Source organism: Amblyomma maculatum, chromosome 4 (assembly GCF_055883805.1).
Source record: "Amblyomma maculatum isolate TAMU_Amacu chromosome 4, ASM5588380v1, whole genome shotgun sequence".
In the NCBI taxonomy this organism is placed as follows: Eukaryota; Metazoa; Arthropoda; class Arachnida; order Ixodida; family Ixodidae; genus Amblyomma; species Amblyomma maculatum.
Window position 1 is genome coordinate 72,540,761 of NC_139347.1, and position 13,944 is coordinate 72,554,704.

Below are 13,944 nucleotides of genomic sequence, written 5' to 3' on the forward strand. Positions count from 1 at the left end.
CTGGTGCACTCACATTAACTACAAACGCACAAAAGAGGCCGTAAGCCATGTCGAAGCAGCGGCGACCTGTCCCATTACCGAACCTTATGTTTACTGGCTCATCATCGTAACTGCCGATAAACGTCGAGGCAGGAGTTCCCATGTTGACGGCTGCACTTCACAATGCGTTCGTCGCGCACACGTGGTTTCAGCAACGGGAGCATATAGTACCCTATAATAAGACCACTGGAAAAATTGTTGTTATATAATTGTTGTAAAAGTAATTTTCGATGCAGGATCAAAATCACTGCAAGAACATAATAGCTGCGTCGTTGTAAAAACGGTTTCTTTAAGAATGGATGCTTTTGAGAGAGGTCTGTTTTTGCCATAGTGCATATATTATAATCCCAATTTTGTTTACATTAACATAACTGGGACTTCAAAAATATGTGCCTTTCTACTATATCAATAAAACAATGAAGTTTCGGTCCAATATCATACCACAGGCTCTACAGCGACAGTTCTCCCACCGTCACTTTTCTGTGTCTTCATCAGTATAGCGTTATAGTCGGTTGATATCGGATAAATGTCCGAATAGAGCAAGAAGGAAAAAAGAAGAAGCTATGTTTTTTAACTACTGCTTGCCAATGTGCAAATACAGAAAATGTTGCTTCCATGCGCAGGCATCGAGACACCAGACTGTACGACCTCGCTGCAATGGGAGACACTGGCGAGCATGAACAGCCTGCAGTGTACCTGAAAGCATTTTACGGTGTGGTCAGGGCCGCAGTGTCGGCGCTTTCCGTGACACCCACTGACTCGAGTGAGTAGATGGAATGGGCGAGTAGATATTTTTGGCGTTGAAACAAACGCTGGTTGACTAACACTTCTGCGCGCATGGGTTTCAAACAGAAATAAATATGTTGCGGCTGCAGGTGGAGGACAGAGAAGATAATTTCCCCAAGCTGCAGAGAGATGATGATATATATCCAAGGGCCTAGACATGCAACTGAATGTTAGCAATGCCTTTTCATTTCCCCAGTTTAAGAATCTAGAGCAACACAGAAATAAGTCTTGTCGGATTAAGGTAAGGGCAGCACTGCAGTGTAAAATATCATACCTCGGTTATTCTCATCAAATTTTTTTATTGTCACTATGCTTGCATGGTTTGAGGTTCTTTAACTCTCTTAGAAATGCCATGTTCCATTAAAATCACATCAAGCTCAAACTCTCTTATAGATGCGCTAAAGTGCAACAAGAAACATCATTTGCTGAATAGTTCTACCTCTTTTAAATCCGAAGCGCACCAAAAATTCTGAGAAGACCTGTGGAATGTATGTTTATTGCGGCTAAAATATACCTGACATTCAATGTTTTCAAGCTTTCTTGCAGTTCTACATAATGATATATCGGTGGCCTCCAGGATTCGAAATGAGCAGTATAAGCACATAGATGTCATAATTTTCAGCGGTCACCTTACTTCGCTACCTTACATTAGAGCACCTGTGACTGACTTTTACTTTTATAAGTTTGTTCTCAATCCAGCGGATAAGTGTGCAGATACCACCTTTGGATATATCGCTTATGTAATCCTAAACACTCATGTACCTGATAGCACTTCCCATTATTATCTCTCGATTTAAATCAGTTGAAGACAGCATGGTCTCTCTCGACAGCAATGTAGTGTAATTAGTTGCGGTGCCTGAGTAACTTAATAGGACGAATTATTCAGAGATTATGTATGGATTCCATAAAAATCGGAATTATCGGTTGCGAAGAATCGTCTTGCTTGGTACAACGCATGGAAGAGTATGGCTCTCAAAATATTCAGGAAGTGCCTCTCCGTAGCTACGTTCGGAAGCTACGCAATGCATTCGTCGGTATAGTTTTTTCGACCATGCGTGCAAATCCTTGTTGTAAAAGAATAGAGTAGCTGTCATACTAAAAGTTCTGTGGAGCATTCGAATTTGTACTGTCACACGAAAAGTCGCCCAGACAAAATGAACATGTTTTTTGCACGTGTTGCCCCAGCCGATGCATTTGGCTCTCGCAAAGCTTCGCTCTTCAGGCATGCGCTACTTCAACCTCGACGTTTTTGCTTTTTTTTTAGGTCTCATCGAAGCCATCATGACGACCAAAGATACCGACAACGAACTCCTTACCTACGTAACCGCAGTAAGCTGCCAAATGTTATTTATGTCGCTTTTTGGCCCTCTTGAATTGGTGAACGCTGCATCTCCTCCGTTCCTCAAGTCTGCTCGCATTATAAGATACCGAAGCAATACTTTAGAAAAAGTGAAGTTAGTCTTACCTATAAATTACTGGCTATACTCGCTCAATAAAAACAAACGTTTTACAAAATCGAAAAGCTAAAAGGATGAGATACCGGTGGTGGCACCTCCAACACTTTTCGCTAGCACTACAGAAGTGTCAAGACAGTTCTGCAGCGGCGCATCTGTCAATAGATCATTCCCGCTATACTCGCCATTACCGGTACAATAAATAACATGACTGATCACATGATCAGCTGTCACTTGGGATGGCCGGCCTCTTCGCGGTGCTCACCCCGTGACTAGCAACGTTACCTCATTCATACATAACCACCTTATTATCCGTGCCCTGTCATATACGCCGGAATCAAGAGATGCCGACCGTCGTTTTCAAGGCCACGGTGAAAGTGCTCCGTCGGCGGACGCACGCTGCGGCGAGGTATCGCCCGCAAGAGTGGCAGCATGTGTTTTAATGTGGGAATGGAGGCTATTCTTTCCGCCGATCCTGCTCGCGTTGTTACGGGACGGTGTCACGCACGCTAAACTTTCACGGCCTCTGTAAGCAATAAAAACTACAGCGTTGAAATATACCTCTTTTATTTCTTCAAATGCATAACTCTAAGCAGGTGGGAGTGTTTGTTTCTTAGTGTCGAAATCAACTTCCTAACGCAGTCACGCACGCCATCTCTTTAAGCAAAGATGAGACGGGACCGCAGGAGGTAGGTTGCCTCGTCTGTTCAAATAAAGAGCCTGTTAATGACTTCATGCCACCGACAATAATGCCGTGTTGTGGGATCGGTAGCTCAGCTGGCAGTGGTATGGCAGATTGCAGGACTGACTGGCGCATTCTCTTCAACGGTAACTATAGATTGTTACCTTGATCTGCTGTCTTGAATATTTTGTGCATTTGGTTACGACAGGAGCATAATTACGCTCTCACTAGGAAGAAGTCCTTTTTTACATAAATGCAGTCGCAGCTGCAAGAAGGTAAGCTAGACTTGCTTGTTTAGGCCTTCTGAAGACGGAATTCGTAGCGCAGGGCTATAAATGAACGATCCTCCAGGTTAAAGTGAGTCGTTCAAAACACGTGAATATGGTATATGCATCGCTAGTTTTGCTGCCAATTTTACGGGGGCGCTTGGCACAACCACCTCCGTAATGTCGCCAGCAAAACGAGCGACAGAAAAGGCTCCGCCGGTACTGATACTGCTTCTTGCGGCCGCGCCATGCGTGGCAGTAATACTAACTAGATGCGTATCGTGGTGCCATCAGATCGCCTCTAGCGCCGAGTGTTAGGCGGCGTCTGTGTGAGTGGAAGGTGGGGTTTAAGAACACCTATTCTTGCTGAACAATGAAACTAGCGGCTTGTCATGATATATGAATGAGTGAGGCGCTTTACCGCAGTGAAGCGTGCGCATGGCATCACGTTAACCTCAAGCCTAGATCGCCACATAGAACAAAGCATAGAAAGTTGAGCGGGAAGTTTTGCAATGTGACCGCCTCGTCACGGCAAAGCACTTCACCACTGCGAGCACGTAATTTTGGACAGGCCTCATGAAGTGGCGCTGGTATTCCATACAAGTAGAAAGCAGTCTTAAACAGCTTTGCCGGAGTGGATGACCGGGAATGATGTTAGCTCATCACATAACCGTGCCAACCACGTGACTCAGAGCCGTAGAGCGCAGGATCCTCCCAGTTGTCCACGTGACACTCACGCCATGTCATTCCCGAGAGCACGCTTTGTAAAAAGATGCAATGTAGCAACGGGAAATTCACAAATCACAAAGCGCTAGCTCATAATTCGCAAAATTATGAATCATATAAGCATAAATTGCGAACGCATACGACATGCGAGGAAGATTTTATAACGGGCAAAATCATTCACGCACTCTTTTAGCACCCGGATCCGTGAGGCTATAGGCTACATCCTTCAAACAGCAGCGGACAATATTTTAAATCCGAGTTTCAGGCCAATAGACGCGTCTTTCTGCTACCGAAACAAAACTAACATAGCTACAAACAGTCATATAATGCTTTTTTTTTTTGTATCGGTAATGAACGTCACATTGCACCGTCTGTCCTGTGCCACTGGAAATGAGCGGCTTCACATCATCTTGCAGAGTGCTGTCTTAGGTATGCTGCCAGTTCTCGTAGTAACCGTGTTTCACCACCTCCACGCAGCTGTTCGCGCACCAGCCGATCCTGGCTCTGGTTGGTGCTATCCAAGTGATGCTCATGATCGGGTCCTTCGTGGGTGGCTTCTTCTTCGTGCTCGCGCGCATGGTGGGAGCCTTCGGAGGACGCAAAGTGCAGAACATCACCACGCAGTACATGCACATACTCCAATTCTACAGCGTCTTTATGGTCCTCTTCCTGGCACTGAACGCGTGAGCTTTTCCCTTTTTTTTAGCCCTTTCTGACTGATCCAATAGAAAGGAGATCCTCCCAGGTAGTCATCGTGCGTTGAATGTTTAAAATACTCATTAAACCCTTTTTAGCGCGAAACCGTCTTTGCGCTCACCAACACTGCCCAAAAATCTAGTACCAAGGATCTTTTTGTCTAGGCCGTTGCCTAAACCCCATCGGAGCGGAATCGAACCAGTCGGGTTTGAACCCAGGTTCACTAGCCAAGCGTCGTAACAAATGAACAACCTTGGTGGGTTCTTCCGCTCGTCATAACCGGGTATAAGAAAGGTTAAGTCTCCATCATTTTCGTGCCACTATACATGCCACTCTTCGTGGTGGCTCTATTCTACGCATAATCGACACAAATGGCGAAAGCTGTCTATCCCCTACGCAGCATCGCCATTTTCTGCCTCTGGGGCAGCACCAACCACTTCGCCGTCGCCGTCGAGAAGAGCGAGAAGATCGTGCAGCCGGGCGTCAACGAGGTTCAACGCTACGTCGTCGGCACAGTCCAGGTGAGCCGCCGATAACTCCTCATCCTCGCTTTCTCAATGCCACGCATTTTGCCGCAGTGATAATCGCAATAACGGCGAAGATAATAATCTTACGGTCAGTTCACGAATTGCGGCGAAATATTTGGCCTGTATAGTTTATCAACCAGCGACTTATTAAACAGTGGGCACACATGCGTAGTGTTTTCTCCCAATCACCGCATACTCATACCTGAATAACGCTCATCATTGGTGCAGTATTCATATAATATGCCGAGCTGTGAAGGGGAGGGGGGAGGGGGCGACAGGAACGCGCCAACATACTCGTAGCTGCTAAGTCACCATGAGTTCGCATATAGGTGACGTCTGAAGTCCTCATCGCACGTCCCTGAAGTTCGTATACTTCACAGTATGCAACAAGCGAGTCCGTTTAGTCGCATTGATCTTTGTATCGTCAGTTTCGGTTGTTTTGACGGTATCACTTGCGTTATATCTAAAACCAGTTAAGCTACAACCGTCTCTGGTACTTCTGGCAACGTATATGCGCGGGCATCTTAAGCTTTATATGTTCATTCTACTTCTGCAATAAAGTTAGCGCGGGTGATGTAAATTTTAAGGTTCAGTCCTCGATGTGCATTCATTGCTGATGAACACGGAGATGAGGTCCTTAAAATCTACACAATGTCTCCTCGTAACAAGGTTATTTGTTGCTCGTTATAAACCTTGAAATAGCTTTCTAGATTTTTTTTTTTTGCTTTTAGCAGGATGACTGATAAAGTCTGCTCATAAAAAGCAGTCAGGGCAGGTAGCTGTGACGTCTGAATTTTTATAGTTTTTGCCTTATATTTCACCACTGTCATTCTCTCCTCTTCTAGGCAACAATCAAGTATACTGCCCCACAAAAACACCTTCGCATTTGCGCCAATACACCTGCCTTATTTTCGTCACATTTCTTGAGAATTTTTTCAAATTGGTAATAATTACTTTTAAAGGGACAGAGAATTGCACTCTAAACGTCCAATTTTTTTCGACGCAGTGTGAAACCACCTGTCTCAAGTGCTCGATTCCGAAATTATTTTGCAGGAAACGCTGTATAAGAAATTTACCGAATTCTTCATTAGTGCATGCGCCCGTTTTTTACCTGTTCCGATGCTAGAAATCGTAAGTAGCGACCGCGATGACAATTACGCTTCCGTAAATGTGATGTACCAAAAATTAATATAATTTTATAGTAATTAGATATTGTTTAGTACGCAGTAGAGTCAAGTTTGCTTCTTACACGAAAGGGTGTTGACACAGGAACGTACGCATCATCGACAGAAGGTTTAGTGGGCCACGGTCTTCATCCCCCCCCCCCCCCCCCAAAAAAAAAAAGAATGAAAAATGATGAAAACACTAAAAGCGCAAATGCTAAAAGCGCATCATAGAGGATGCAAAAGGTGACCGGTTTTTGCTAACGGGTCCAACGGAGATGGTGCAAAACAGAATAAAACAACGTGAACGCTCTTCAAACAAACGAAAACACTCTGCACTTAAGAAAACTAGTGGTGTTTTCTTCAGATGTGTTCACGTGGATTACTACAATGATAATAACAGCGTCACGCAACTTTAAATGCAAATTTAAAATTATAAAGCCTCGTTTCTTGGATATTGTAGCACTCGTTCTATATCATACGAGGTAAGATCTATTCATTTCCACCAAAATCCAAATACATATTTCGGTCAGTGGTCTGTCCTTTTAAATATCGACTGATATGTTTATCTGAAAACTATAATAGATTCTGCTTTTTGTTAATTTTTCGATATAGGTTTTTTTTTTTTTCAAGAGCAGCAGCAAAAGTATTTGTGTGCGTGTGCGTGTGTGTATGTGTGCGCGCGCGCACCCGTGTGTGTGTGTGTGGGGGGGGGGGGGGGGGGTGCGGATTATGCTGCAAGGCGGGTACTGTTTATGTAACAGACGAATAATTGACTAAGACTGACTATAGCACTTTTCACATTTTTTTTTTGGCCTTTGGTGCAGAAGGTTATATTGATAAATTCGAAACCGTCTAAAAAAAATTTGTATCATTGTATCATCCTTGTGGTTTGATACATCAAACGTGAACAAGAATTAGTTAGAATATGTTGTACTTGATTGCGAAGAGTAGCTAGAATAGTTATTGCGCAATACACTTGTGTAAATATGATATTTTATGAGGTAGGAGATGTTTGCCTTCAATTCGTGACTACGCTGCGTGCAGAGACACCATATTATGAATTTACAAATTGAAAAAATACAATTCAAGGAACACTCTTAGACATCTTTCTCACCTTCGATGTAGCGGCCCACGTTACCGGTTCTGGGATTCCCGCTGATAAAAAACTGAAATATTGGTTATTTATTGCTAATATAACTATTTGTTTTTCATTTTTACTCTATCACGTAAACAATGGCCATATGGATAGATAACTAGCACTAAATTTACGTACTTTCCACGGCTTTTAAAATAAAAATTTAGAGTGGATATTCCCTGAATCCCAATGTATTACACGTGCGGTTCTACCACTAATTACTAGCAATGTTTTATACGTATATAGATAAATAATAACCAATTACCTCCTTTAAAGGTGGCTTCACACGAACGCACGGAACTCGCTCATTTGTGCTATTCGATATTCATGTCATGCTGCTGGAAAAAATATATTGCTATATAGTCAAATAATCAATCGCGCTTTTTGAGCACTGGCGTTTATGTCACGTCGTAGCTCCCTTTATACAGTAAATAAGAAATCTATATTGCACCTAAATTATTTCTGAAAAAGAATGATGTGCATACTGCGTTCTTGAGTGAAGTACGAAACGCTGATGTCAGTTGCTGGTAATTTATTTTTACTCATGCCCCCGGACCGACGCTTCAACAGGAGCTGCGGAAAACGCTCAACGAACTCAGAACACAGAGGTCAGATATGTTCTCTCTCATCAAGACTGGGAACCAAGGTAAGGCTTCTGTTTCACTGTCAATTTGAGTTTTTATGAAAACATTCGACAGGAAGGCAGGAAGGAGAGAAAAAAAAGAGGACAAAGATAAAGGCCGAAATTTATGAAACTTCTCTTGCGTACAGTCGTCAGCACGGCTGTCTTTTTGAAAAGCATGCATTCAGCTGCATGGGTGACGCTTACCAGTAACGCCTGGTTCGATATAGCGATCGTCTGAGCAGCGAAGCCACGCTGATGATAAGGACGCGTTTTTCTCGGCACCATCCTGCAATCACGATCTCAGGTAAGGCGCCGCAGGCCGCGGAACAAAAGCAAAGATAACGCGCCTCGCACAAAATATTTGCATGAGAATCGTTTACAGGGAACGGGTATCTTCTACGCCAATCTGCCAACGTATTTTCATTGTTTTTCACACCATCTACATTCGCTTCCTCTGCAAAAGAATGGCAATTTCACTTGTAAATGTATATAAGGGATGCTGTCGCCTACATCCGTCTTGGACACGCCATCATTTAAAAGGCCGAACAGTTTGAGGAATAGGATCAGTCACTATCGCGTACAAGAACGTGCAGATGAGTGGATTGGTTCGTCGAGGTCATCGGATTTAATGCTGTCAACACGGTCGACAAAGAAAAAGCGAATGGCATGTAACGGAAGAAAATAATAAGAGGAAACGATCCTCGTCATATGAACGCAAATCATCTCTTGGTTTGTTTGTTTGATTCATGGGAAATTAGCCGATCGCGGTGGAAAATGAGCGCGCGAGGCTCGAACAGTGAAAATATGTTAGAATATTGATGAATCAAATAACTTCTGTGCATCAGGGCTCCCATTCAGATGCCAAATATTTGCCACAACGACCGTCAAGGTGTCGATATCTCCGCTTTGATTCGATGGCCTACGCGCTTTTACCGGCGATTGCTGGCGATTTTGGCTGTGGATCAGCATGGTGATGTTCGTTTGCGGAATTAATGCGTCGGAATACTATTTCTTGGAATATGCGACGGCGCGAAGGCCAAACCTATAAATCTCTAAACCTGTTTCATTATATATTGCTTCGGACAAGATGATGAAGAAGAAACAGTGGGAAGAGACTGGATGGGGAACGTGTGTGTGTTGAGGTGCTGCCTGGTTCCTGTGCACCGAACTTCCGTCATTGTAACAGTACGTTAAGTTGAGACGATGTCAAGAACGTTACAGCTTGGTGGAGGTGCTGGGTAAGGTTATGTGGTTATGTTTATGATATTCATCCTTTTCATATTCTTGATGTCACAACGTAACAGGCAGCACTTCAAAACACATACACACACACACACACACACACACACACACACACACACACACACACACACACACACACACACACACACACACACACACACACACACACACACACACACACACACACACACACACACACACACACACACACACACACACACACACACACACACACACACACACACACACACACACACACACACACACACACACACACACACACACACACACACACACACACACACACACACACACACACACACACACACACACACTTCGTTGTCCTTTCCCACCGTGTCCTCATCTTCATCATCTTGTCCGTGGAACTATTAGACGCAACTGCTTAAGCATACAAAGCCAAAATCGTTTTCGCGCCAATCAATATTTCTGCGCTGTATGACATGGTTACTGCCATTTTTAAGAGCCCGTTCGATGACCAATCCTGTCGTGTGTTTAGCGTCAAGAAATATTGTTAGTCTGGCTGTTTTATTTTCCCTGCAGTATCGTATACCACCAAAGTTTGACTGTTCGACTGCTCGTGCAGTGGCTTGCATAACTTCAAGCAACGCTGCTTTCAACAACTTGACTTTATCCAGCCTAGCCTAACTCGCACAAAAATAACATTTTCTGTATCATTTACCTCGACGTCGGCACAAGGAAGGTATAACCCTTCGCCCGAGAATTACCATGCTGTAACAGACAACACGTGCGGATATGCTCATGATATTCATAATGATTCTTGCCGCTTGGTCCAGGACTTGAATTGGTAATTGAACTGCGATGACTTTTTTTTTAAATATACAATCAAATTGCGAAGACGCCGGATAATTATGAGATTCAGAAGAATAGACTGTTGGCCTAGTTGGTAGGTGATAGGAGTACATACATTGCGCGAAATGAACAGGGCAAAATCCGTGTGTATTTCTGTGTTTAATCCTGCTCATTTTGCGCCGTGTATCTATACTCTTATAATTATGAAGCACGCCAACCCGCGATGACGCCTTTTAGGAGTGTGCTCCTCAGCAACTCTTCAGTTCTTCGGCGCAACACTTCTTTTTCCAGATTACCGAAAAAATATCAAGTTCCACGCTGATCGCGTATTATCCGACTGCGGACTTCCAACGCCAGCTCAACTGTCGTCGCTCAAGGAGTGTACGTAGCAGAAACGACTCTCAATATAACAAAGTCATCGTCACGCATGTTTTACGTATGTTTTTAATCTTTCCACACAGTCCTCGACAGTGTCAAGAGCGTAAGTACCCATGTAACTAGAAGGAATAGTCAGCGATGAAAATAGACGATTTGGTAACCTTCCTCTTGGTGTAACAACAACCGAAATGCACGGGAAAAGGTATCACATAACAGCGCTGTATGCGTCCCAGTCATTGCTAAACCTACACAGCTTCTTGCCTGTCCTTTTTATATTACTGCAGGCAAAACGCCTGAATACCGCAGGTTAGCTACTTTCCGGAAACACTTCAACGTATCGCCTTTTTTAAATGCGAGTTGATATATTTTACTGGAAGGAAACTTGATCGATCGATCGATACTACGGCCACGTGCATATACTGCGGAGACTACACATTACTATGCTACAAAATACCCGGCTCGGTGGGTTTTCACCCTTATAAGTGCATGCAAAAAATTATACCGCAGGGGTCTCAGCGATGTGATATCGGCACTGAAAAAGTAAAGGGATTTATAGTTTGAGCATATCATGTCCAGTGTAGACGTACACAGGCTAAAACGGATGCTTTCTAAGCTCCCGCAGACGCCAGGCGAGGACAGACACCTGCTACTCCTTATTCGTGACAGGAACGAGGTTTCTCTAGGAAGCTTTACACCACTACATTTCCGTAAGGATAAATCGGTCATGTCAATGGGTATGAGCAGATCAATCTTCACGTAAAACGTGCGCAACAGCACAGCAGCACACCAGTGTAATGACTACACTACCCCGCACTGAGCTATATTATGGTATAGTATGCAATGAAAGCGTGCGTTGCTATTCAGAGGCATACTATGCCATGTGTTGACATATTGTGGATGCATCAGCATTTGCATCAACACTTTCAACTGTATATCACAGACGAGACGCGTTACTTGAAATAAAATATATATGGGCCACATCTTTGCACACAAATAAACATTCAAGAATTTTTTTCACGCTTTTTATCCTTAGTATTATATCCTTTCCACAAACGACTTATGGTATATTAAGACTAGCTGGTGGCCCATTAAGCTCGCTAGTGCGGAAAGGGAAGTTGCACAAAGCTAACATCCGATCGCCCTTTGAAGTCGCAGGAATGCTCCGCAGATGCCACGTGTACGCAAAATGTAGACGAAGCCGAAGCGGCCCGACTAAAGATACTCAATGTACGTACCTCGACGCAAATGCTATTTATCTGTGTATTCTGACCTTCCTCTTGAAAAAAATGGCTGACATGTTTTAACGCAACATGGAATTTTTCGGGGCGAACGACGAATCAACCGAGGCATGTAATAACGGAAAACTCGCGCAATGCCAATAATTAATAATGTGTGTTTAAGTCGTAAGGTGCGTGAGGCCGGTTTGTGGTCGTTCCCGAAGGCGTAGAACTCGTGCCCACGTGATCTAGGCACGCCTGGAAGTGCGTGTGGTGCAACCAATTGTTGTCCTTCGACAAGTAAGCACAGGGCAAGGCTTTCTGCCAGCCGCATTAGTTCCTCCGAGCTTGCAGCACAGTGACGCGCTCATTGACTGTCGAATCAATTTGCCATACATATACTATTTTGTGATAAGAAGAGACTGGGGTCACATTTGAATATAGACAGTTTCGCGGTAGATAACCAAAAAACCCCGTCAAGCTTATTTACGTCGAAGTACCACATCAAGGAAATGTGGCTGTTTCCGGCGGTTCTCGCCATGCCGGTGCTCGAAGCGACACGGGGCACCGAAACTGAAGTGGAAATACGTGTTAACGAGCAAAGAGACACAGCTCCAAATAAATAGCTAGACACAGTGAGTCACAATCCGCGTGTTTCACGGCACCCTGTATACTTAACGTACCGCGACTGCCGAGTTTTGACGCAGGCGAAACGCAATGCGCCCGTGTATGTACTGCGCGAAGTCAGTACACATTAGTGAATCCCAGTTGGCCGTAGTTATTCGGAGTCTATCAATACGGCGTCCATCATAGCCTGATACACATTGGTACGTTAAACCCCATAAACCACTCATAGTGTGTGTCATTCACCGAGAATATTTGATTTTCCATTTCTCGACTACTTGCTGACAGGTCCTGGCTTCCGCTCTGACAGGAAACAGCGTCATCGTCACATGACCATGAGACATGCTTTCAGAGACTGCTTGCGTGCTCATATCCAGTTATAGTATACCTGCCCGCCCGCCGTCGTGAGATGCAAACCGACGATTATTACGGAGCAGTTCTTTTGCAGTGTTTCAGTGCGTACGTTTATCACCTGACATGCGTGCAGAGAGAGAGAGAGAGAGAGAGAATAATTTAATTATAAGAAAGGTGGAGAGATAGACCGGCGGTAAAGAGACTCTGGCCTGCTACTACAAACTGGGGAAGGGTGGAAAATGAAGTTAAAGGAAAATTAGGGCGTGAATTACCGGTGATGATGTCATAGTGCAGTGAGGTTTCACTTGTAACTCGTGAATGACATGCGTGAAATACTAAATATAGACAACAGAGGTGGGATTCAATGGATTCTCTTTGCGAACGGAGCGCGACGTGCCTGATTGCGATTCGTTAGAACTGATGCTTGGGCGAGTTGGTATGCCATTTTGAAGAATAACATCGCGACTTGGACAAAGACGGAAGGAAGATGCACACAGACAGACACACACAGCGCCTCTCCGTGTGTACCTTCCACCCGTCCTTGCCTAAGTGGCGCTGTTCCAAATGCGATGTTTACGACAGAACTCGGCGGGGTTGCTCGCAGTTGCTGTTCGCAGCGAAGTTCGCCTAATTAAGGAAGAAGTGGCCCAGTTCGCTACGCTCGGGCTGCACAGAAAACTAGACGAACGCGTTTGCGAAAACATTTTCAATCAGTGTTAGCTACTCCGGAACACCAGCGGTTAATTCGACTGCGATGCATTCAGACCTTCGCGCTAAAAAATCTCCCAAAGGGGACCAACTTCTAGCCGACACTAGCACACAATCCATGCTCGCGCCTCTGAATGCGTCTGTGCGTAGTAAACTTCAAGAAGACCAAGCGAAGATGCAAGATTCATTTTTTACATCTTGGTAGAGGCCAATTACAGAAACTGTTTAAATGTTTAACACACGGTATAGTGTTTAGAAGCACGAAAAGCACTCAGAATGCGCACGGAGTCTAGCTCAACATGGCCGCCAGTACGGCACTTCCCCTTCCCGGGAGCTGAACTGGCGGTGGCGCTTCAGGGCTGCCCTAGGGAAGTTGAATGCGGTACTCGAATTAGAAAGTATTCCGGGTTTGGCCAGGACTGAATATGAATCTGACCACTGTGAAATTCACCTCCTGCGCTGTTTATCTGAGCTATATATAGAGGGGG

The 13,944-nt window shown here is 44.4% G+C and overlaps 3 protein-coding genes across 3 annotated transcripts in view; 2 read left to right on the forward strand and 1 right to left on the reverse strand.

Moving 5' to 3' along the window:
- Positions 1 to 13,944, reverse strand: part of LOC146191384 (cholinesterase-like) — an 86,027-nt gene that overhangs the window by 31,399 nt on the left and 40,684 nt on the right. The gene's annotated exons all lie outside the window — the stretch shown is intronic.
- On the forward strand, positions 697 to 10,564 carry LOC146191385 (uncharacterized). The gene is made up of 6 exons (XM_084599926.1): positions 697 to 802; positions 2,090 to 2,154; positions 4,431 to 4,636; positions 5,050 to 5,170; positions 8,048 to 8,123; positions 10,467 to 10,564. The coding sequence occupies exons 1-6, from the start codon at positions 697 to 699 to the stop codon at positions 10,562 to 10,564; spliced, it is 672 nt and encodes a 223-aa protein (XP_084456052.1).
- Positions 11,701 to 13,944, forward strand: part of LOC146191386 (uncharacterized) — a 36,560-nt gene continuing 34,316 nt past the window's right edge. The window contains exon 1 of the mRNA XM_084599928.1: positions 11,701 to 11,780. The gene's annotated coding sequence lies outside the window, so the exon portion shown is untranslated. The remainder of the gene's footprint in view (positions 11,781 to 13,944) is intronic.

Bases quoted from the DNA above. Each gene is read 5' to 3' on its own strand.
- LOC146191385 (XM_084599926.1), top strand. From the start codon at position 697: ATGGGAGACACTGGCGAGCATGAACAGCCTGCAGTGTACCTGAAAGCA. The intron at 803-2,089 runs GTGAGTAGATGG...CTTTTTTTTTAG, and splicing joins CGTGACACCCACTGACTCGA to GTCTCATCGAAGCCATCATG. The intron at 8,124-10,466 runs GTAAGGCTTCTG...TTCTTTTTCCAG, and splicing joins CATCAAGACTGGGAACCAAG to ATTACCGAAAAAATATCAAG.